Source organism: Panthera tigris, chromosome E2 (assembly GCF_018350195.1).
Source record: "Panthera tigris isolate Pti1 chromosome E2, P.tigris_Pti1_mat1.1, whole genome shotgun sequence".
Lineage (NCBI taxonomy): Eukaryota > Metazoa > Chordata > Mammalia > Carnivora > Felidae > Panthera > Panthera tigris.
This window is the reverse complement of record NC_056674.1, coordinates 13,598,254-13,622,662: the sequence shown is the minus strand read 5'-3', so window position 1 is coordinate 13,622,662 and position 24,409 is coordinate 13,598,254. Positions and strand designations below refer to the sequence as shown.

The following is a 24,409-nucleotide window of genomic DNA, read 5'->3' as shown; positions in this document are numbered from 1 at the left end:
ATGGGGGACCTGGCGAGGCCAGGCAGGGAGAGCCAGGGGCCTGGGAGAGTCTGGGGGTAGGGGGTGAGGCTGAGGGCCAGGCCTGAGCTTGAGCTGGGTAGTGCCGAGATGGCCCAGGGACAGGCAAGAGTCCCAAAGTGGCAGAGCTGGGAGGGGAGGCGGGCGGCTGGCGCCCGGCCGCAGAGGCGGCGGGCCGTGCTGAGGGGATGGGCCGGCCGTGCCAGAGATGGGGTGTGTTGTGGCCACCGGAGTCAGGGTGGGGATGGGGAATGGGCCGGGTTGGTGGAGGAGGAGGGATGGGGGAGACCTCCGGGGCAGGCGGGGGAAGAGAAAGGAGAGATGGAGGGGGAGGCAAAGAGCAGAGGACTGCAAGGGGAGAGGCAGGGGAGGGACGTGGAGACCGGGAGTGAGGTACAGGGTAGCCAGGTGCCCCTGGCGGGAAGGGAGAGAGCAGAGGCAGATGGAGGACCCTGGGGTGGGACCAAGAAGAGGACGCCTGCGGACAGCCAGAGCCCGGGGAGAGGTGGAGAAGGGAGCTAGGGAGGAGCAGGAGGGGACCTGATGGAAAGGGAAGGGGTGGGTGAAGGGGGAGCCAAGCTAGAGGCCAGTGGAGGGTGGGGTGAGGGCCCCCGGGGCCCCGGAGCTGAGCTGCCCCGGCACCTCCTCCACCCCTTTGGTGCCTCGGGTCTGCCTCACGGGGGCGGGATCCATCCCTCCCCCATTCCCCACTCCAGCCCCACCCACAGCTGCACCGTGACTCCAGGAACACTCACATCCGGCCCCCCGGGACAGGAGAGGGTGTCTGCCTGTGTTTACGTCCCTGCCCTCCCGGGGCCTCTGCTGTTGGGGCTGCTGCAGCTGTCTGGGGAGGCCGGCAGACGAGGTCTCCTTAGCCCAGACCTCCTGGAACCTTGGGTGGCACCGAGGACCCCTCTGAGCCTGGCCTGACCCCCTTCACTCCACCCTGGATTGGGAGGACCCTCTGATGTCTCCTCCTCGGCACCCTGTCAGCAGCAGCGGATCTGTCCGGAGCTGATCGCCTCCCCCTAAGTCTGAGTAATGGAGCCCGCGGGAGCCGCCGGAGGCCAAGCGCACAGAGGAAGTGCCGAGTGTTGATGCAATGAAAGCCAGAGTGGGAGAAGACAGCCGGGGGCAGGGCCCTGAGCGCCCTGGAAGGGTCTCCCCAGCAGGCCTCCCCCACCCCCACCCCCACGCGGGGCTGGGAGAAGAATCTAGCTTCTCCCAGGGGTGAGAGGTCCCGCCACCAGGGCTGACGTTGCTCCTCCTGGGGGGTGATTGGAAATCTCCGGGTACAGCGTTGGTTGTTATGGAACTGGAACAGGGAAAGTCCATCGAAAGTCCATCGTGGAGAGTGAAGAGCTGCCTTCCTGTGGAACACAGTTCTGGGGGGAGGTTGCAGGTCAACCATGAGCAGCCCGGTCCAACACCAACCTCCCTCAGCGCTGGGTCCCCCCCCTCCAGATTACGTCAGGGCCTCTCTGGCTTCTCTCCTAACTGCAGGCCACACTGGAGTCCAAGTTCCAGTCAGCCGACCGGAGAGAGCCCTTAGAACCACCCAGCTGTACTAGCTAACTCATCACTTCCAGTAAGTGCCCACGGACCCGTGAACTTGGCCCATCTGTGGGCCCATATCCACCGTCACTGGTCTAACACCCTTAGACCCCGGTGTCCCCCGGTTTCTGACTATATGTTTGCAAATCTTGCAATTCTTCTAGTGTAGAAAGCTGCACGCCCTGGGTCCCGGCGGACGTCTGCACCCTGGAGGGCAGAGATTTGACCCTTGGCATTTGTGGGTCCGGTGATAGCAGGGGTGCTTGTGAGGAGTCTGCGGGGGCGTAGATGCCTGCTTTCAAGGCCTCTGCTTGGGTGAGGTGAGCACAGGGTTGTTAAGCACGGGAAGGCTGCTGGGCTCCTCGGACATTGGGAAGGGAAGCTCTAGTGACTTGGGAGCGTGAGATCGTCTGCCTCCTCTGATTCCAACCAGACGACCCCATTCCAGATTTCAGGTCCCTCGCGTACCAGTCAGCACCCACGCTTGCACATAAGAAACTTGTCAAGGCTGGGAATCCAACCGTCGTAACGACAACCCACAGACTTCTAGGTTGTGTTTTCAGTTCTGGCCACCTGCTGGAAGAACTTTGAGGGGGGGCAGTCACAGAAGCTCCCCAGTTCTCAGACCCTGGCCTGAGCTAAGCAAACAGACTTGAGCCTGTCATTGTCTGTGAGCACTGAAGGGCATGCCAAAGAATGTGTCCAGCACCTATGTTTAGAATTGTCACTACTGTCACATGGGTCAGGTGCAGCAGCCCCGGGGGCTCCCGGGACACGTGCTTCAGCTGGCACCTCATCACAGCCCCAGGCGAGAGCTTGACTGTGGTGCCACCGCAGCCGTGGAATTCTCCATCCCGCTTCTCACCACCCAAGAGCTCAGCCCTGAGCTCCAGAGGCAGGACAGGACCAACCCCAAATCCCAGCTTTTGTGAGTCTGTCTCCTGGAACACTCCAGATGCCAGTGCTGTATGAACGCGGATCCAGTCAGGAGAGAAACACCACACAGTAAATTGAGCAGGTGAAGTTTAATGTAAAGAATTATTGACTTGAATGGCAAATTGAAATAACAGGGACTCGCTGGTAAGGTGCCTCAGCATTTACTGGAGGTCCCCCAGGTGGGGTGCTGTGGAGAGTCATCTGCAGGGAGATGCCTCAGTGGAGGCACAGCTCTGAAGCTGCCGGGGGGGGGGGGGGGGGGGGGGGGAGGGGGGAAGTTGCTGGGGGGCGGGGGAAGCTGCTGACCACCGAGCACTCAGGGAGCCCAGACCGAAGAGTGAGCACATCGTCGTCGGGAACCAGGAAGCAAAAGCCTCTCCTCCTGGAACCTCTCGGGCGCCCTCTACTGACAAACCTCTTCGTGCCACTTAGCAAAGGCCCAGGTCGGTTTTCACGGAGCAAACGAGAACGCTGAATTCGGAGCCAATACGTGGGTAAGCGGCAACACTGTGGGACCTGGGGCGCTCCCGGCATCTCGTGAGTGCAGGCCAGGGATGCCGTAGCCTGCGGTCAGCTGAGCGGTGTCACACCCCGAAGACCCGTCCCCTGGCATGCCAGCAGCGCCCCCGTGTCAGCCAGGTCCAGGCAGGAAGCAGCAGCACACTCAAATAAAGATACTTGGAGAGTCTCTGGACACAAGGGCAGAGTCTCTTACGTGCTAGTGGGCAGGTGTGGGGAAACCGCGGGGGGAAGCACAGCTCCTGGGGCTGGTAACCCTCCCCCAGGCCTGAAGAGGCAGGAGGAGGCGACTGTTGGTTGGAACCCAGGAGAGAAGCCTGCGGACAGAGCCTCCTGACAGGAGACAGGAGCTGTGACCTTTCCCCCCAGGATGCAGCCAGCCAGAGCCCAACCCCCACGCCGAGTGAACCCGACGGAAGCCAGAAGTATGGGGAACCGTGGGACACTCCGCCGGGTCCCGCTGAGATCCAGCCTGACGGTGGCTGGCCGAGGGCTAGGCAGGGATGGGACCGGCTGTGTCCCGAGGCTGCTCCTCTGGCCCCAGCTTGAGGCCCTGGGCCCAGTCGGCCCCCAGGACCTCGCAACTAGGAAGCATCTCTTCCACCAGGATCCGAGTGAGGCCCGGACTGGACACGGCAGGGAGGTCCGAGATGTCCAGTCTGCGGAGGTTCCTGAGAGGAGGCACCAAGGGGGAGGCCCGCGTCAGGATGGCCTCTGTGTCGGGGAGGGGGTGTGCCAGCCCCCACTTCAGCCCCCAGCTCCTTAACAGTAAAGTCCTCCAGGGTCCAGAAAACGTTAGAGCGGCTCAAGTACACGACACCCACCACGTTAATCCCGGACGCACACTCTAGCTCCTACTGTTTACAACAGTGCAAATGTCACGGGGTCTTCGTTGAAACCAAAAGGAAGAAAAACCAGGCATCCTTTCCCTCTGCCACAGATTCACCGCGACTGCTCATCTGTGCCGACCCCACACGTGCTCCGGATTAGTCGTGGCGGCGGGGACACGGGGACTGCCTGACTGGCCCCCTCCCCGCTTTCCCGCACCTGTCGGGTGGGAGCCCCCACCCTGGCTTGAGCCGCGGTCTCACCAGAGGTGGTGGAGGCAGGCGAGGCCCCGTTCAGAGACTCGGGGACAGCCGGCCAGCGAGAGCTCCTGCAGTGAGCTGGCCAGCGGGTGGAGGCGGCTGAGACACCAGTCATCCACGTGGGGGCAGCGCTGCAGCCACAGGGACTGGAGCTCCTTCAGGGCCACTGCAAGGGGGCGGGAGGGACGGCACTGAGGGCCTTTCTGGAACCCACCGCCAAAGGGAAAACGCACGGCCCTGCCCGTCTCCACCGCACTCACAGAGGCTGTCCAGGCCTTGGTAGTTGATGGCACAGCCGCTGGCATCGACGGCCTCTACGGGCACCGCCTGCAACTTCAAGAAGTCCAGAGAGAAGTGGCCACGCTGATTTGGCCGGATCCACTCCCTGCCCTGAAACCTGGAAGGGGAGGAGGGGTGTCAGCAGGACACCCCCCCTCCCCAGACCTCCAGAGGATGCTCCCCAGCCCCGGGCGACATGGTCCCACGGGATCTGGTGCACTCGCTCTACATCAGGCCCTGAAAGGTTTCATGGGAACAAAATGAGGGGTAGATGCATAAATGACCTTTTTCAAAGAAGAAGAAAAAAGGGGAGAAACACCAGGAGGAGGAAGGGACGAAGGAGAAAGGAAGGGGCCAAGGAAAGAAAAGAAACATGGATATTTACTGAGCACGTGTGCTGGGCCAGGCCTGTTCCAAGTGCTTTGGTAGCAAAATGGCTTTGAATCTTTGCAGCAAATCTCATAGGTTGGGTACAACTGCTGTCCCGTTTTACAGGTGACAGAGCGGAACAAGTTCAGGAACCAGCCCCAAGCCCTAGAGCCAGTAGGGGCTGGAGCCCGGAGCTCATGGGGAGTCAGGAGAGCCTCAGGGTCCGTGCCCCACGGCCTCCCCCAAGCCCACTTGGGACACTTGTGCCATCATACCTGACCGCACCTCCCTGCTTCAGGATGAAATAGGCACCTGCGACGTAGGGACCGTATCGCTGGTTGATGTGGTTGAAGGGTCTGTGGAGAGAACAGTAGCTGAGGGTGCGGCCCCAGGAGGTCCCCCCACACCCCTCCCCCACCATGCCCGGGTGCTGCCCAGAGTCTGCAGCAGCAGGTCTGGGACATGCAGACAGACAGACTGATGACACAGGCTGCAAGGATTTACTGGTATCTATTCAGTGCTGGGCACCAACAGATAGTGGCCCTTGCCCTTGTGAAGCTAATATACAGAAGGAAACAGATAACCAGGAAATTAAGGGCGAATTGCAGAGAGACTCTGTTCCACAATGAAAACAACACAGAGGGACTGACTAGGAGTGCCTTGGCTCAGGGGTGGGGAAGCAGAACGCTGCTTTATTAAGAAATACTTCATGCAGGAGGTGACGCTTGAGCAGAGATTTGAGTGGTGGGAAGAAAGTCGAAGGTCAAGGCAAAAGCCTGCCAGGCCGGGACAACAGCTAGTGTAAAGGCTCAGAGGCTCAAATTAGGATGGCAGAAAAAAATAGCCACGTGGACACCATGCTGGTGGGCATAAGGGGAGTAGGGGTAGGGGTCTCAAGGCTCAGATTTTAGGCCCTGGAGTCTGGCTTTCATTCTAGTTGCAAGGGGAAACCATTTGAGGTTTTTAAGCAAAATAGTGTTTTCCATTTTTTTTTAAAGTTTATTTTGAGAAAGAGGGAGAGAGAGAGAGAGAGAGAGAGAATATCCCAAGCAGGCTCCACACTGTCTGTGCAGAGCCCGATGTAGGGCTCAAACTTACAGAACTGTGAGATCATGATCTGAGCTGAAACCGAGTCCAATGCTTAACAGACTGAGCCACCCAGGTATCCCTCTATTTTAGTTTCTTAAGAGTCCTTTGGATGATTTATAGACCATAGACTGGAAGAGGCAAAGGGGGATCAGTTTAGGAGATTAGTGCACTAACCCTAACCATAAAATGAAGGGGCTCAGACCAGACTAAAATAGTGAGGACCAGTAACAACGGGTCAAATTTGCGATGATCTAGTATTTTATTGGTGGGCCGGAGGTGGAAGACAAGAGAAGAAGAATCAGGGAGGACTCCTTGGAATGTGGCCTGAAACACTGGGAACAGTGCTGCTGTCTCCTGGGATGGGGAAGGCTTGCGGGTGAACAGACTTTCTTAGGGGCAAGTCAAGGGCTTGCTGTTCCCCGTGTTAAGTCTGAGGTGCCATCCATGTCTTGAGGTGCCTCCAAGAGATGGTGGGCAGCAGGTCACCCATATGAGCTCGAACCCTTGGGAAGGGTGTGGCTGGAGATGAAGATACAACTGGGCAGGGCTGGTATGGAAGCCACACGGCTGTCTGGGAGTCACAAGGGCAGGATCTGAGTTCTCCCTGGTAAGGCCCAGCAGCAGGGTCTTTTTGGCCAAGGGTTCTCACCGATTTTTCTGGTGCACCTTCGACACCCGCTTTCGGAGCAGGTGGTCCCTGAGAGCCTCCACGTCATAGAAGCGGTCAGCCAGGAACTGGAGCAGCGACCTCCCCTTCTTCTGATTGCCCTCGGGGGCCACCACCCTGCTCAGGCCACCAATGCCCCTGGTACCCCCATTCCATACTGGGGCCACCAGGTGCAGGGACTGGGGAGGATGGGAAAGGAGACGCTGAGTCTGGAGTGTCCTGTGAGAGTCAGAGCCAGATACCCCTGTTCTTGGTCCATGAATTGTCTCCCCAACACTGCTTCCTGGCTCACAAATTTCTCCTTTCAGAACTTACAAATTCTGCTTTTGGGACCCCTCCCCTCCCAGATTTCCCCATGTTTCCCCCAAATTCAATCCTAAATTCTTTGATTTGGCCATTCTTGGTCATCCCAATTCTCCCCCGATCTTTCCCCAAACCCTTATGTTTGTGTATTATCTGAGCTCTTAATTTCCCACAAAATATCCCCTTAATTATACCCCATTTTCCTTGGAGTCTTCCTAAATAACCCACTTCTATCTCCCCAAAATATATATATTTTAAAGATTTTATTTGTAAGTAATTTCTACGCCCAATGCAGGGATCGAACTCACAACCCCCAAGATCAAAAAAAATATATATTTTAAAGATTTTATTTGTAAGTAATCTCTACGCCCAATGCAGGGATCGAACTCACAACCCCCAAGATCAAAAAATATATATATTTTAAAGATTTTATTTGTAAGTAATCTCTACGCCCAATGCAGGGATCAAACTCACAACCCCCAAGATCAAAAAAAAAATATATTTTAAAGATTTTATTTGTAAGTAATCTCTACGCCCAATGCAGGGATCGAACTCACAACCCCCAAGATCAAAAAATATATATATTTTAAAGATTTTATTTGTAAGTAATCTCTACGCCCAATGCAGGGATCGAACTCACAACCCCCAAGATCAAAAAATATGTATTTTTTAAAGATTTTATTTGTAAGTAATCTCTACGCCCAATGCAGGGATCAAACTCACAACCCCCAAGATCAAAAGTCCCACGTTCTACTGACTGAGCCAGTCAGGCGCCCCTCCCCAAAATATAATCTTAATTTTTCTTGGTTTCTCCAAACCACCCTTAATCTACCTCCTCTTCAATCTTCCTCCAGTCTTCTCTTAGCCTGCTCCAATTTCTCCTTCTGTTTCAACCAAATTTTCTCAACAATTTGCCCAAATCCTTATTTTTCCTCAAAATTCCCAGGTTTCCAACCTCTCACTTTATTTTTCCCTAAATCCATTCCTTGATTTTACTCAGGTCTTCCTAAATTCCCTCCAGGAATATCGCAAGTTCTTCCCTTAATTTCCCCCAGGTCCCTCCCTCAGAACTGCTAAATTTGACCCTTTGTTTCCTGTCCTCAATTCCCATCATCCCTTTGCTTTTCCATAAAAATTCCGAACTGTCCCATGAGCTCTCCTCAACTGTATCCTTTTGTCTCTTACCGCAGGCCCTCAAACCCTGACTTCTCCAACCCCTCCCTAACCCCCTTCCTTTGCAGGTCCCACTCCCAGGCACTCGCCAGCCCGACTCATAGAGCCCGCAATCGATCCCTCCCTCTGATTGGCTGGGTGCGCCATTTTCGGAACACACTCCCTGCTTCCCCATTGGTTCCCCCAGCCAAGTCCCCGCCCCGCTTCCTCCCTAAAGCGCCCCGGCTATCTGCGACTCACACCGATCCTTCCCGACCCCCAGAGGCTGCGTGTCTGCGATCCCATCGCGAGCCTTAGTGGGAGAGGCCTTCTGCTGTCTCTTGCTCCTTGCTTCCTGGGTGTTGACAGGAACCCTGAAGGCTGAGACAGCAGAGCAGGCTTCAATCTGGGGGCTCATGGAGATCCGGTCACTTACCGCCTTGGGCGCCGCCATCTTGCCAGGCTACGTAACCGGAAGGGGCCGGTTTTTCTTAGCCCACCCGCTTGATCGAGCCTGAGACTACTTTTCCTAGGGTGCCGGCCTCTCTATTTTTCCGACTCTCCTCTTAAAGGCACACGCACTTTTTACTCCGGTTTAGGGATTCCTCCCACTGCCATTTCCATGGTCCTTACAATCAGACTCTGCAGGCTTTTCCTAGGAGATAGCGGTTAGTCCTTCCTGGTAGACTGGTAGAGTACCCTTCCTCCGACTGTACTCACAGTCCCCGTGAGCTGCTCTCTTCCTCCAGTTTTCATACTGACTAGGGAACTGAGTCATTCTTTACACCAGGATCAGGGAAGGAAAAGGTCTAGTGGGTGGTGCGGTTAGACTTCAGGATAAGAGAGATGAGGTCTCAAGACAAGTACTGTGATGTGTCTACAATTTCAGTTTGGAGTTCAACTCCATCTCTCAGTGTGAAGATTGAGTATGAAGTCTTGTGGATAGAATTACTTAAGTGTTTACTGAGTATCTAGCACGTGGCCCACACTGTTTTGGGTACTGGGGTTACTATGGTGAAAGACCAAGCCCTTATCTCAGGGAGTCAACATTCCATGGCTGAGAAAGGATTGACAAGAAACAAAAGAATAAGCAAGATAATTTTAGGTAACTCGTTTGATAAGAGGCAAATAACAACAGGCAATATAATAGGCAGTGACTAGGGAGTCAGGACATGAGTAAAAAGTCCTCTCTGAAGACGAGGTATTTAAGTGGAGATGAAGGATAAGAAGGAAACAGCCATTCAAAGATCTAGGGGAAAGGTGTTCCAGGCAGCTGTAACAGCCAGTGCAAAGGCCCAGGGGTGGGAACCAGCTATCAGAGAGAAGTAAGAGACTAGGTCAGAGTGGCGGGCAGGAAGTGGACTGTGCCCTATTCCATTCTCAGGGGCATGTCATGATATGATTTACTTTTTTTTTTTTTTTTTTTGCGAATAAATAACAGGTTTAATGATCCATTTTTTTTTGTACCCATAGCTACAGAGACATTATAATTCCGGGATATGCAACCATGCAACACAGACCAACTAGCCAATTCTAAACTAAACTTGGCTTCACAGGGTGCCTGGGTGGCTCAGTCGTTTGAGCGTCAGACTTATGCTCAGGTCATGATCTCACAGTTCGTGGGTGTGAGCCCCGCTTCAGACTGTGCTGACAGCTCTGGGCCTGGAGCCTGCTTCGGATTCTGTGTGTCTCTCTCTCTCTCTCTCTCTCTCTCTGCCCCTTCCCCACCCCCAATTGCACTCTGTCTCTCTCAAAAATAAACATTAAAAAAATTAAAAATAAGATAAAATAAACTTGGCTTCTTACAACTACCCTGTACGTGCTGCAGTCCAAAATGACCCTAATCTCACATGAAAAGTTGTTATAGGGGAACCAGGAACCTGGCTTTGTGGCCAAAAGTAAAAACGACAAGTGTAGCAACGGAAGTGGAAGTGTAGTAAACGGAAGTGTAGTAATTTGGTGGTTAGTTGGAACTCTGGTGCCCTTCACTGTGCTGCTTCATTCTTCTTACTCTTGTTTTTTTGTCCTCCTTCCGCCCATCCATGATAGCTCTCGGTAGGTTTGAGTAAGCCATCTGAAACTTGTTCACTTCTTCAGAGCTCCCACAGTGCTAATCTTTGCCATCAGTAGCTCTTAACAGACACTTGCTGTCTGAGGGCTCGCAACCCTCCGCAGAACTTTCCTTGGAATGGGTTTAGTCTGACCATCATACTTCTTTAGGGTGATCAGCACGCTGCATGACAAACAGCACTTCTAGAAGAATCTGGTCAGCTTCATCAGGAAGTGCTGGCTCTCCAGCAGCACCATGGCTCAGCATAAGGCCCAAGAAATTCCTGGTTTACATTTTAAAAAATTGTTTCTTTATTTATTTTGAGAGAGAGAGTGAGAGAGAGCCCAGGAGAGGGGCAGAAAGAGGGAGGGAGAGACAGAGTCCCAAGCAGGCTCCAGGCTGTCAGCAGAGATCCCAATGCGGGGCTCAAACTCCCGCACCGCGAGATCATGACCTGAGCCAAAGTCAGCTGCTTCGCTGATTGAGCCACACAGGTGCCCCTGATTTACATTTTTGTAAAAGATCATCTCTGCCGGGTGGAGAACAGACCTTAGGCAGTAAGGGTGGAAGTGGGGGCCAGCCAAGAGGCTACCGCAGTAGTCCAAGCAAGAGGTGAATGGAGACAGGAGCGGGGATGGGGCAATGGAAAATGGTGAGAAGTGCTCAGATTATGAGTCTGTTTTGAAGGTTGAGACAATAGCTCAGGAAACTAAAAGGATGGGAAGGCCAATTATGGAGACAGGGAGACTGGGAAAGTGATAGATTTGAAAGGGCAAGTGCGGCGGGCTGAAGAGAGCCCCCCACTCCACACGCACCCCTCCAAAATTCATGCCCTGATCCCTGGAACTTGTGAATCTGTTATTTTATATGGTAAAAGGAAGGCACGATTAAGTTAAGAATCTTGAGACAGGGCGATTATTCTGGATGATCAAGATGGGCCCAATGCAATGACAAGGGTCCTGTTAGCTAGAAGGCAGGGGGTCAGTCAGTAGGAGATGTGACGGTGGATGCAAGAGTGATTCAAAGAAGCCAAGGAATGTGGTGGCTTCTGGAAGCTGGGAAAGCCTAGGAAATGGATTCTCCCCTAGAGCCTCCAGAAGGAGCCCAGCCTTGTGGACCCATTTTAGACTTCTGGCCCGCAGAACTACACTAACTGTGCGTTGGTTTAAGCCACAAAGTGGTACTTTGTTACAGCGGCAGCAGGAAACTAACACAACAGGGTAGGTCCCAGTTGAGAGCTGTGTTGACCATATTCACCTTGAGACGCCTGAGATGTCTAGGTGGAGATGCTGAGTAGGCGTCTGGAGCTCAGTATGGAGGTCAGACTGGGGTCTGAGACCTGGGAGCCATGGGTGTGCAGGTGGAATTCAAACCCTGGGCCTGAGAGAGGGACTCTAGCAGAGGGAGGCCCACACCCCAGTCTTTTCCATGGCAGGGCCCACGCTGATAGCGATGGACTCTGCGGGCAAGTCAGGGATCAGCAGCGCCCACTGCTCAGCTGTGGGCCAGCAGCCTGGACCCTGTGGCACCTCAGCTGAGGCATCGTGGCCTGGAAGCCACCCCTGGCTCCTCAGGCACACTAACTGGAAAGCCCTGGGGTGGCCCAAGTGGGGAGGACGAGGTCCAAGCCGGAGAATGCAGAGGAAGTGTGGAGGCTGAGGAGGAGCAGTGGGAGGGACACAGGAGGGGATGGGACAGATGAGGCCAGGCATCCACTGACCACAGCACCCACGAGGGGTTAGGCCTGAGAAGGGCTCAAGAAGGGTGGGGGTTTTGGCATCCGCCAGAGGGGGTGTGGCCGGGCCCTTGTGAGCAGAGCTGAGGTTAGACTTTAGAAGGAAGAAAACCCCCATGAGGCTGCCAGTTCTTACCAGAGAGTGGACTTTGGAATTATGTCCCAGGCACCTGCTCCCCCCATCCCCCGCTCTTTGCTCCCTTCCCCCCCCCCCCCCACTTCCCCTACCAGCTCCTCAGGGGACTGGGTCAATCTGGACCTTGTCACTTTCTGCTCCTGGCTGCCACTACTCAGAGACTATGGAACTGTGGAGGCAACTGAGGCAGGCGGGACTGGTGCCCTCAGGACTGGGCCCACTTCCCCGTGCCCTGAGGGCCCCCCCGCCAGTGAGGAGAGCTGGCCAGACCCTCTTGTTCCCAGGAGTAGACACTGCAGGTGCCAGGGAGAGTCTGCTGTGGATCTTGGAGGAGCTGGTGAGTGAGGGGTTTGGAAGGGCAAGAGATGGGGGCAGGTGGGGGTGGGGACGGAGAACTCCTGGGTGAATGGGAATGAATAAAATTGCAAAGGGGCCAGAGATTGAAGGGCAGAAATTAATAGACAAGAAAAAAAAAAAAAGGAATTAAGAGACAAGAATAGAGAAACAAGCAGAGAGAGAGAGACAGAGACAAAGAAAGACCCAAAGAGTGAGAGTCAGGAGTAGAGAGAGACTGAGACACAGAGACTCAGAAAAAGAGAGACAGAGATAGAAAGCAGAGATTGAGAGCAACAGAGACAGAGACTCAAATTAAATCTGAGACAGAGAGATGGAGACAGGCAAAGGCAGGGGCAGAGAAATAGAGACAGACAGAAAGGGATATGGAAAGACATAGAGACAGACAAGGGGGGGACAGAGAACAAATTCAGGTAACAAAAGAAAGACACACAATAAGGGAGGCACAAAGATTCAGAGACACACAGAGAGACAGTGAAGGATAATGAAATAGAGACAAAGACAGGGGGAGACAGAGGCAGAGATCCAGAGACCCTGGGAGAAGCAGGCTGGCAGTCAGGATCCAGGACACCGGGAGGACCCCGCCCAGGTGCTGCAGGCCTGGATTGTTAAAGAAAAGCTTACTTGTGACTTGTATTAAAGACGGTAAAGTGATAGGTGTAGGGACCACTTCAGTGGGGGAGAGATGAGGGCTCAGCTCTGAACACAGTAGGGGCAAGTGGAAATTTCTAGTGAAGGAGCGAGTGGGGGTCAGTGGATGGAAAATCTAAGTGAAAGCATCAGGGGGAAGAGGGGCATCTGGCTCCACCTAGCGACTAACTGGATTCTTGCTGGAGACAGGCCAGGGAGATGAGACGTGAGCTGGGCAAGGGATGGGGCGCGAGGAACCAGATCAGATAGCGGGAGTGATCAGTCGGGAGATTCTTGGTAAAACTGGATTTACGAGGAAACGCACAGATAGGCCCAGAGAGGATTTAGGAGCTTAGCTGAACTTTGGTCAAGCAAAGAATCTTCTCCAGGACTCCAGCAGGTTGGGGGGGGGGGCACGCTGACCCCCCTGCCCTCCGGGGCGGGGTGCCCATGACTTCCCCTTCCCACTGGCAGGGGCGCCTCCGCCAAGTGGACGTCCAGCTGCTGGGCCAGCTGTGCAGCCTGGGGCTGGAGATGGGGGCTCTGCGGGAGGACCTGGTCACCTTCCTGGAAGAGGAGGAGAGCCTCGTGGAGGAAGAGGAGGACGAGGAAGAGCCCGAGGGGAAGCAGGAGGAGGGACACTTGGGGGTCTCCTTCTCAGCCCCAGGCCACCAACTCCCGGACTTTGAGATGACGATCTGAGACCCTGCCAGGTGCTTCTGATTGACACACGAACGAGATGCAAATTTATGCAAAGGAGGGGGGATTTGCGGGTCAACTCAACCTGCCGACACAGATTTGGAATCAACACCTGTTCCTTAAGCAAATACATTCTCTGAAGCAAATACAATCTCTGCACAGAGATTGAGGGGCTGGCCCGGGACTGTGTTTGCAGGCGAGGTGGGAGGTTTGCAGAGAAACTGTAGGTGTATTTGCAGGTGGGTTGCAGGGGAGACGTGGGTCTTTGCAAACAGGATGGAGATGCTGGCAGGTGGGCAAGGCTGCCCAGTATGGCGCCCCCCCCCCCCCCACAAGTGGCTGTTGAAACATGGCTGGTCTGAAGTGAGGTGCGTGGGACACGGAACTACAGATCGAATTTCGAAGGCTTCCTATGATCAAAAGAATATTTAAGACATTTCAACAATCTAAAAATTTTGTTGAGATGCTATTTTCTGCATAATGGGATAAATAAACATATTACTAAAATTAGTTTCTCCTGTGTATTTGAAAATTTTTTTAATGTGGTAAAATGTATATAATGAGTTACCATTTTAGCCAAATTATTTTTTATTAAAAAAATTTTTTTAACGTTTATTTATTTTTGACAGAGAGAGAGAGAGAGACAGAGCATGAGCCGGGGAGGAGCAGAGAGAAAGGGAGACACAGACTCTGAAGCAGGCTCCAGGCTCTGAGCTGTCAGCACAGAGCCTGACGTGGGGCTTGAACTCACAGACCTCGGGATCATGAACTGAGCCGAAGGTGGACGCTCAACTGACTGAACCACCCAGACACCCCCCAAATTTTTTTTTAATGATTATTTATTTTTGAGGGAGAGAGAAGAGAGAGTCAGAGCACGAGCAGGGGAGGGGCAGAGAAAGGGAGACACAGAATCCAAAGCAGGCTCCAGGTTCTGAGCTGTCAGCACAGAGCCCGATGTGGGGTTAGAACTCATGAACCGTGAGATCATGACCTTGAGCCGAAGTCGGGCGCTTCACCCAGACGCCGCTGTCAGAATCTCCTTCCTTTTTGTGGCTGAATAACATTCCATTGTAGAAACACGCCACATTTTGTTTATCCACATTTCTGTCAATGGGCTCTTGGATTGTTTCCACCCTTTGGCAACTGTGAATAACATTGCTGTGAACGAGGATGTGCAAATATCTGTTCAAGTCCCTGCTGTCGATTCTTTTGGGGATATACCCAGAAATGGAATTGCTGGATCCTGTGGTAATTCCGTGTTCGAGTTTTCTGAGGAACCCGCAGACTGTTCTGCACAGCAGCTGCACCATTTGACGTCCCCACCAGCCATGTGCGAGGGTTCCAACTTCTTTCCATCCTCACCAATGCTTATTTTCTTTTTCTTTTCATCCTAATGGATGGGAGGTGGTATCTCATTATGGTTTTGATTTGTGTTTCCCTAATGATTAATGATTTTGAGCATCTTTTCGTGTGCTTGTCTGTTTTACATTTATTTATTTATTTATTTATTTATGTAGTTAGAGCCTGTGTGAGGGGAGGGGAGGGGCAGAAGGAGGGAAAGACTCTTATGCAGACTCCACAGCCACCATGGAGACTGGCTGCAGGCTCCATCTCATGCCTGTGAAATCACGACCTGGGTGGAAATCAAGGCTTGGACACTTAACCTACTGAACCACCCAGGTACCCCCTTTTTTATTATTTTTTCAAAGTATTGTTTTAGTTTTTATTTATTTTTGAGACAGGGTGGGGGGAGGGTCGGAGAGAGGGAGACACAGAATCCTAAGCGGGCTCCGGGCTCTGAGCTGTCAGCACAGAGCCCGATGTGGGGCTCGAACTCACAGACTGCAAGATCATGACCTGGTTGGATGCTCAACCGACTGAGCCACCCAGGTGCCCCTATTTTTTTTTAAAGATTTTATTTTTCAGTAGCCTCTACACCCAATGTGGGGCTTGAAGCTCCAACCCTGAGATCATGAGTCACCTGCTCCACTGATGAGCCAGCCAGGTGCTCCTTTTTACATTTTTATTTTTTCAAGTTTATTTATTTTGAGAGAGACAGAGACAGTGTGAGTGGGAGAGGGGCAGAGAGAGAGAGAGAGGGAGAGAATGAGAATCCCAAGCCGGCTGTGCACGGTCAGCACAGAGCCCAATGCGGGACTCGAACTCACAAGCCGAGAGATCATGACCTGAGCTGAAATCAAGAGTCAGACGCTCAACCGACTGAACCACCCAGGCGCCTCACATTTTTACATATATTTTTTTAAATTTTTATTTATTTTTGAGGGGGGGGGGAGAGGGGCAGAGAGAGAAGGAGACACAGAATCCGAAGAAGGCTCCAGGGTCTGAGCTGTCAGCAGCCGTCAGAGCCTGACGTGGGGCTCAAACTCACAAACCGCAAGATCATGACCTGAGCTGAAGTCGGACGCTCAACCCACTGAGCCACGCAGGCGCCCCACCTATTTACATTTTTAAATATGACGGCTAGAAAATTGAAAATCACGATCAAATCTCCCGTTTTTTTACTACATGTCACTATTTCAGACGTTCGTTAAATGGAATGTGGGTGTGAGCACATGGGCAGCGAGGGTTTCTAGGTGTTTCAGAGCTCCACCTGCAGGAGGCAGGTATCTGTGGATGGCGGCCGAGGAGAGAAGTCCCCCTTGCTCATGTCCCTATTCCTGAGGTCTACGTTTGCAGAAAGGATGCCTATGTCAGCAGTGGGAGGGCTCCCGCCTAAGTAGAGACATCTCTTCAGGGGAGACATTTGGATGCTCATAAGATCATTACTCCCGGCGAAGACAAACACACGCTCACGTTTTTGTAATTCTTCATCAAAACACTTTCTATTGGGAGTGAGGATGTTCCCAGAGAAGTGATATGTTGGCGGAAGAGGTGCTGAGTCCCTGTCCGTGGGGATTTCCTCCTTAGAAAAACCTGCTGCTTTTTGTCCAGGGGAGTCCTGCAAGACTGGGAAGGGGGGAGGTACAGGGAGATTAAGGGGTTCAGGCTCCATCCCCAAACTGATCCTTCTTTGCCAACCTTAGCCAGGTCTGCGGCTGCGGGGAAATCTGCTGTGGGGGTGGGGGGAGAGCATTGAAAGTCAGACCCCAGCACCCAGGGAAGGAGAAAGACACCCCAAGAGCATACAAAGGAGCAGAGTTCCTCTCCCTCATGAGATACTCTAGAGAGAGGCTGAGGACAGTCTGGGGTCTCTCGAAAGCTCTGTCCAGGCTGTGCGAGTCAGATGACTCAGATCACCAAAAGCTGGAAGAGGAAAGAAACGGAATCTCTCCTAGACTCTCTGGGGGGAATGTGGTCCTGCTGATACTTTGATTTTGGATTCCTGGCCCCCAGAACTGTTGCAGAACAAACTTCCTCTTGTTTGAAGCTACCAAGTGTGTGGTAATTTGTTATGGCAGCCACAAGCTGCCAAACTAATGCAGTGTCCCCCTCCGAGGCAAGAAGACCACCCCCTCAATAGAAACAGGGAGATATGTCTTCCCAGCACTAGCTCCCTAATCCCTCAGATCCTGTGGGGCCCTGAGGAGACGCCTAATGCCTACGGCTGTCACATCCCCAGCACCCACCCCCACCACGCCCCCGCCACTGCATTCCCCATCCTGTTCTTGGCTTGAGCCCATTATGCACAAGGACAGTCACTAACTCTATCATCCCTCCTGGATTCAGACACAGGCACCTTCTGTGCAAAAGGGCCTCCCTCACCCCTGGGCCCTGGTATCTGCTGGAAGAACAGGACCCGGGTTCAGAGTGAGGAGCTCCTATTGTCACCTCCAGTGGGGATCGGCTAGGGGATGGTTTTTACAGCCTTTTTTTTTTTTTAAATGTATATAATTTATTGTCAAATTGGCTTACATACAACACCCAGTGCTCATCCCAACAAGTGCCCTCCTCAATGCCCATCACCCATTTTCCCTTCTCCCCCACCCCCCATCCACCCTCAGTTTGTTCTCTGTATTTAAAAGTCTCTTGTGGTTTGCCTACCTCCCTCTCTGTATCTATTTTTTCCCTTTCCCTTCCCCCATGGTCTTCTGTTAAGTGTCTCAAGATCCACATATGAATGAAAACATATGATATCTGTCCTTCTCTGACTTATTTCACTCAGCATAATACCTTCCAGTTTCATCCACATTGCTGCAAATGGCACGATTTCATTCTTTCTCATTGCCAAGTAGTATTCCATTGTATATATAAACCACATCTTCTTTATCCATTCATCAGTTGATGGACATGTAGGCTCTTCCCATAATTTGGCTATTGTTGAAAGCGCTGCTATAAACATTGGGGTACACGTGCCCCTATGCATCAGCACTCCTGTGTCCCTTGGGTAAATTCCTAGTATTGCTATTGCTGGGTCATAGGGTAGATCTATTTTTAATTTTTTGAGGAACCTCCACACTGTTTTCCAAAACAGCTGCACCAGTTTGCATTCCCACCAACAGTGCAAGAGGTTTCCCGTTTCTCCACATCCTCACCAGCATCTGTTGTTTCCTGATTTGTTATTTTAGCCACTCTGACCAGTGTGAGGTGGTATCTCGGTGTGGCTTTGATTTGTATTTCTCTGATGATGAGTGATGTTGATCATCTTTTCATGTGTCTGTTGGCCATCTGGATGTCTTCTTTGGAAAAGTGTCTATTCATGTCTTCTGCCCATTTCTTCACCGGATTATTTGTTTTTCAGGTGTTGAGTTTGGTAAGTTCTTTATAGATTTTGGATACTAGCCCTTTGTCTGATATGTCGTTTGCAAATATCTTTTCCCATTCCATCAGTTGCCTTTCAGTTTCGTTGATTGTTTCCTTTGCAGTGCAGAAGCTTTTTATCTTGATGAGGTCCCAGTAGTTCATTTTTGCTTTTAATTCCCTTGCCTTTGGAGATGTGTCAAGTAAGAAATTGCTGTGTACAGCCTCTTTTTTGAGGGTAATTACAGATTTTTATATAGTCAATGTGTTTCATTGATTCTTTTGATGCTGGAATCATCTCCAATTTGGTCATTGATTGGGCCAGAGCAAAATGTCAGGTGACATTTTCAAAAGAAAGAAAATTCTCCCATGGGGGAATAAGACAGTCAGGTCTCACCATTTCTGTAGGCTTTTTTTATATCTAGAGTTGATGTGGAATTCATATGGAGGATGAGCACAGCCATTTGCCCTGTGAGGCAGGGCTGGCTTCACAGGTTAGCAATCTGTGCAATCACACACTTAGAAGGGCCTGAACTGTCTCTAAAACTCTGCTTTTGGCATCCTGAGATTACTAATTAGTTTTGAACAAGAAGTCCTGCATTTTCACTTTATGTTGCATCCTGCCATTTATGTAGCTGGTTGCCCAAGGAGTGACCATGGATTGATGGGCTCTTGTAAGAAGACAGGTTGAGGCACCAGGGGCTGCAATATGTACTGTAGCCACCAGAGGGCGGCAGCACCCCAAGGTAACCTGGGGAGATGGGAAGGCGCACCAACATTTTGCCTTTTTCTTCTCTGTGTCCTTGTTGGTCTCTAAATGTCCCCCCCCCTCCCCTTCTCTGTAGCTCTCAGCGGAATGTTTTCCAGCCCGAAGGTACTTTAGAGATACACATTTTTAAAAATTTGTTTTTAAATTTTACTTTAGAGAGAGTGTAAGTGGGAGAGAGGGGCAGAGGGAGAGAGAGAGACTCTCTCAGACTTGGGGCTCGAACCCACATTCTTAGGATCATGACCAGAGCTGAAGTCAAGAATCGGATGCTCAACCGACCAAGCCGCCCAAGCACACCAGAATACACATTTACAATTTCACAATCCAAGGTGGGAAGCAGGGTGATCACAACTGTCTGACTCAAATATGAATAGCATTAAATAGATATAATAAGGTCTGTGCTAAACTTTGGTCTTAGGATAGTACTGCAGAGACGGGGAAGGGAAAAGTGTGTGTGTCATGGTGATGGGGAAGAAAGTACTTGAGTTCCCATTTTCTAAGAGGGAAGTGAAAAATCACTAAGTAGCCTCAGAGCATGTTGAGCAGAGATGACTGGGGTTCCATCCAGGGGAGCTGGTGCTGTTCCAGGGAGATCTACCCAGCATGGCCCCTGACAGAGAAGTCAGGTCTTTTCTGGGATCACCTTGAGACAGAACACACAGCAACACAGGGCTTACCAGGGCAATGTCTAGCATGGTCAGCAATACAAGAAAGAACATCTGATGGCAGGGAGCCAGAACTGTTGTGCTCACAGTGTGAATATCAGGACTAGAATAAAAATTGCCTTGTTCGAGCTGCAGTGGGATTGTGTAACAAATCCAGATGTCCCTGGGGTTGTAGGCCATCCACATCAAAATGATATCTCTGTTCTGGCCAAGCCTTACACACCTGATTAAGATTCGTCCAAGAAGCCCAAACTTCTTAGGTCTTTGTCCATATGACATATGATGGGGACTGACCTTTTTCTCTATCTCTCACTGTTTTTTGAGTTAGGGGGATGGAATTAGAAACTCATGGGGCGCCCGGGTGGCTCAGTCGGTTAAGCGTCCGACTTCAGCTCGGGTCACGATCTCACGGTCCGTGAGTTCGAGCCCCACGTCGGGCTCTGTACAGACAGCACAGAGCCTGGAGCCTACTTTGGATTCTGTGTCTCCCTCTCTCTCTGACCCTCCCCCGTTCGTGCTCTGTCTCTCTCTGTCTCAAAAATAAATAAACATTAAAAAATAAAATAAAATAAAATAAAAAAATAAAAAATAAAAACCCAACTCATAATCCTTGTTTGATTCATGACCCAGTATCATCACCAGTCTGTCAATGCCTGCCATCCTTTTTTACAGAAGTATTACTTATTTAATATTTTACTTATATATTTGGAGGCAGGCTCAAGTTGTAGCTTCCAGAAAGATCTCCATGTTGGGATTAGAGATAGAGATTGCTAGGGAAGCTGTTGCTACTTCCTGGAGAGAAAAACTGGAAAATCATGACTCTTTATTGGCCTCAGGCCACAGCACCTCTACAGCCTCTCAGTAGCAACAAGATTGGGAACCACTGGCTCCATTGGCCTGAGTGCCTGGAGGCACAATGTGCATCTCACAACCCACTCTGCTTTTCCACACACGTATGGCTCTGCTGTCAGTCAGTCTGGGAATTGATGTCTATAGCTTGTCAGGCTTTGATGGGCTTTCCAAGGGGATTGGAGGAGAATGAGATAAGTCAATCTGGGCATCTCTCCTAGGCCTCACTGGGGCATCTCCACAATGGAGACCCAAGACCTTCATTCCTCCCTCCTCCCAGCCTGACCCTCCCCAGGTCTTCCTCTTCTCAGTCAAGGTCAAGAGCATCCTTCAGGTGCTCAGTTCAGGAAACTTGGCATTACCTTTGATGCCTCCATTCCATCACCAAACCTGAGATCTGTCCACAAAATATAAATAGAATCCAAACCACCATCATTCCTAAGTAAGGGTATTGTGACAGTCTCCTGACTGGTCTTCCCGTTGTCTCCTTGGGTACACTGTCCTGTACACCAATCTCCCCACTTAGGATCTCTGTTTCTCAGGGATGATTTCCTTCAAAACCCCAGGTCATTCTTCTTCTGTTCTAAGCCCTCCTGCTGTTCACATCTCAATCACACCAAAACCCAAAGTCCTCCCACAGCCCACAGGCCCTACATTGATGATACCTAGGGTGAGGATGGCCTGCTAGAAGACAGAGTTTCTACCAGAAAGTCAATCAGCTCAACACTTTGGTTGAGAAAGTCTTGCAATGAAGAAAATGTCAGCTGAAAGAAACAGGGCACTTAGTGATGTGGCCCATCTACTGTGTGGCCCAAGCTCCTGAGCTCCTTGCAGATGACTCTTTGAGTGGCCCTGCCCCATCCACCCTGTTCCTGCCCTTCCTTCCCAAGCCATCGTACTCACCCGTGTGTTCCAGCCACAGTGGTTTCCTGACCCTTCCTCCACATTCAAGCCAGGTCCTGCCCCCGGGCATAGGTGCTTCTTGGAATAATCTTCGTGCAGAGATTTACATTACTGCTTCCTCCCTCTCTTCAGGTCTCACTCAGATGTCACCTCACCATGGTAGATTTCACTGAGCATCTTAGGGAAAGATCCCCTTGTGATACTCTCACTCATTCTCCTTCACCCTATTTTGTTTTCTGTTAGATGACCTAGAAGACAGAAATACTGCTGTTTTATATCTTTTCTTCCAGGTTTATTGAGTATAGTTGACAGTCAATATCGTCTCAGTCCAGGTGCACAACATCCTGATGTGATATATGTACATATTGTGAAATGATCTCCGCAAGAAGTGGAGCAAACCTGCACCACCTCACAGAGTTACAAACTTTTCTCTTAGTAACTTTCAAATGTGTAAGATGGTATTGTTAACTATAGTCACCATGCTGTACATTATGTCTGCAGGACCTACTTATCCGGAGGATTTTATCTTGTTACCACCTTTCCTCCTCCCCACCGCCCCTGCCTCTCAGGCAAGGTAGCTATAAACTGTTCTCTTTAAGATTCCACATATAAGCGAGATAGTACAGTATCTGTCTTTCTGTGACTGACTGCTGCCACTCAGCACAGTGCCCTCAAGGTCCTTCCATGTTGTGGCAGATGGCAAGAGTTCCTTCTTATTTATGGCTGAATAATATTCCATTGTATAAGGTCCCACCTTTTCTTTATGCATTTAACACTTGATGGGCTTTTGCATTGTTTCCCTGTCTTGGCTGTTGTGAATAAGGCTGCAGTCAACATGGGGGCTCAGATATTGTTTTGAAATAGTGATTTCATTTCTTTTGGAGAGACACCCAGAAGTGGAATTGTTACATCAGAAGGTAGTTCTATTTCTAATTTTTGGAGGACTCTCCATATTGTTTTCTACAGTGGTTGCACCAGTGCACATTCTGACCAACACTGCACAAGGCCTTCTTTTCCTCCACATTCTCCATATCACTTGCTCTCTCTTGTCTTTAGATACTGGCCACTCTAACTGTGGGGTGATTTTATTGGGGTTTTGGTTCGGTTTCCTGATGACTAATGATGTTGAGCACCTTTTAATGTACCTGTTGGCTAGCTGTATGTCTCCTTTGAGAAAATGCCTATTCAGCTGCTCTGCCCATATGAATAAGATCATTTGGGGGGTTAATTGCTTATGAGACATGTGGTTTGCAAATATTTTCTCCCATTTGGTAGGTCGCCTTTTCATTTTGTTGATTGTTTCTTTTTTTTTGCAGAAGCTTTTTATTTATTTATTTTAATGTTTTTGAAGTACGTTTCACATCCAGAGCCCAACAGAGGCTCGAACTCATGACCCAGAGATCAAGACCTGACCTGAGCTGTGATCAAGAGTTGGACACTTTGCTGACTGAGCCACCCAGGTGCCCGTGCTGTGCAGAAGTTTTTAGTTTGTTGCTGTTGAACTTGCTTATTTTTTCTTTTTTTAATGTTTATATATTTTTATTTTGAAAGAGAGAGAGAGAGAATGAGGGAGGAGCAGAGAGAGAGGGAGGAGAGAATCCCAAGCAGGCTCTGCACCATCAGTGCAGAGCCTGATGAGGGGCTCGATCCCATGAACTGTGAGATCATGACCTGAGCTGAAATCAAGATTTGGATGCTTACCCAACTGAGCCACTCTGCACCCCCCACACTTGTTTATTTATCCTTTAACTGTTGATGCTTTTGGTGTGAAGTCCAAAAACTTATCACCAAGTCTGATGTCAAGGAGCTCACTGCCTTTGTTTTTTTCTTTCTTCTTCTTTTTTTAAGTTTATTTATTTATTTGAGAGAGACAGATAGTGCAAGTGGGGAAGGGGCAGAGAGTGGGGAGAGAGAGAATCCCCAGCAGGCTCCATGCTGCCAGCACAGAGCCCCACCCAGGGAGGGAACCTACAAAACTGTGGGATCATGACTCAGATGAAAACAAGAGTTGGACACTCAACCAACTGAGCCACCCAGGTGCCCCTGCCTGTGTTTTTTTTTTCTACTGGTTTTGTGGTTTGAGGTCTTACATTCAAGATTGTAATCTGATTTGAGTGAATGTTTGTCTATGGTGTAGCTAGTGGTCTAGTTTCATTCTTCTGGATGTGGCCGTCCAGTTTTCCTAACACCACTTATTGGAGAGATGGCCCTGTCTCTACTTTATATTCTTAGCTGCTTTACCATTAACTAATTAATTTCAAACATTAACCCATTGCCCTTTTAGGACATACTTTTTCCACCACAAGTTGGTTTGAGGTGAAACCACTCAGATTGAGAAACTGTGTAAGAAGCCAATCGTGCTCAAATTAGAGAAGCTGTAGACTTTTCACACTCAAGATGATGTAGCACCCTCCTGTTACAGCCACACGTCAAAGAGCGGACAATATTGAAGCAGTTGCTCCAAGAGACTGAAAACACCATCAGGATCTGGCCCTTTCATCTTTTTTTTTTTTTACATTTATTTATTTTTGAGAGACAGAGAGAGACAGAGCACAAGTGGGGAGGGGCAGAGAGAGAAGGAGACACAGAATCTGAAGCAGGCTCCAGGCTCTGAGCTGACAGCACAGAGTCTGACGTGGGGCTCGAACTCACAAACCCCAAGATCATGACCTGAGCCGAAGTCAGACACTTAACCAACTGAGCCACCCAGGCACCCCATGAGAGGCTGATGTTTAAATGCTTCCTTTTGATGATGAGGCAAAAGAGCCAGAACAATGCAGGCTGCCCATCCCCAGGTGAGCCTCAGGAGAGATGTTCCCACTAGGTGGTTGTTCCCCTCACACCCTGTCCCCTCCATGGTCTCTCCTGAGCCAGGGTCCTTCCTCTGGGACTTCAGATTCATCACATCCCTGCATCCCTGCCCATGTGTACCTGGCAGGTGTCTCAG

The 24,409-nt window shown here is 50.8% G+C and overlaps 2 protein-coding genes across 3 annotated transcripts in view; one reads left to right on the top strand and one right to left on the bottom strand.

The window, feature by feature from the left end:
- Positions 1 to 2,778: 2,778 nt before the first annotated feature.
- Positions 2,779 to 24,409, bottom strand: part of DMAC2 (distal membrane arm assembly component 2) — a 169,350-nt gene continuing 147,719 nt past the window's right edge. Inside the window, exons 7-13 of one of the 2 annotated variants that reach the window (XM_042968769.1) lie at positions 21,463 to 21,710; positions 8,236 to 8,355; positions 6,502 to 6,698; positions 5,039 to 5,119; positions 4,376 to 4,512; positions 4,119 to 4,281; positions 2,779 to 3,698 (exon numbers count right to left, since the gene is read on the bottom strand). In XM_042968769.1, coding sequence (XP_042824703.1) covers positions 3,521 to 3,698; positions 4,119 to 4,281; positions 4,376 to 4,512; positions 5,039 to 5,119; positions 6,502 to 6,698; positions 8,236 to 8,280 — 801 coding nt within the window. In that variant the 5' untranslated portion in view covers positions 8,281 to 8,355; positions 21,463 to 21,710 and the 3' untranslated portion in view covers positions 2,779 to 3,520. Of the gene's footprint in view, positions 3,699 to 4,118; positions 4,282 to 4,375; positions 4,513 to 5,038; positions 5,120 to 6,501; positions 6,699 to 8,235; positions 8,356 to 8,410; positions 8,630 to 21,462; positions 21,711 to 24,409 lie in introns of both variants that reach the window. The other variant, XM_042968770.1, reaches the window with a different exon arrangement.
- On the top strand, positions 12,055 to 13,633 carry ERICH4 (glutamate rich 4). Its single transcript, XM_007086641.3, has 2 exons — positions 12,055 to 12,232; positions 13,354 to 13,633. The coding sequence occupies exons 1-2, from the start codon at positions 12,059 to 12,061 to the stop codon at positions 13,579 to 13,581; spliced, it is 402 nt and encodes a 133-aa protein (XP_007086703.2). The 5' UTR covers positions 12,055 to 12,058; the 3' UTR covers positions 13,582 to 13,633.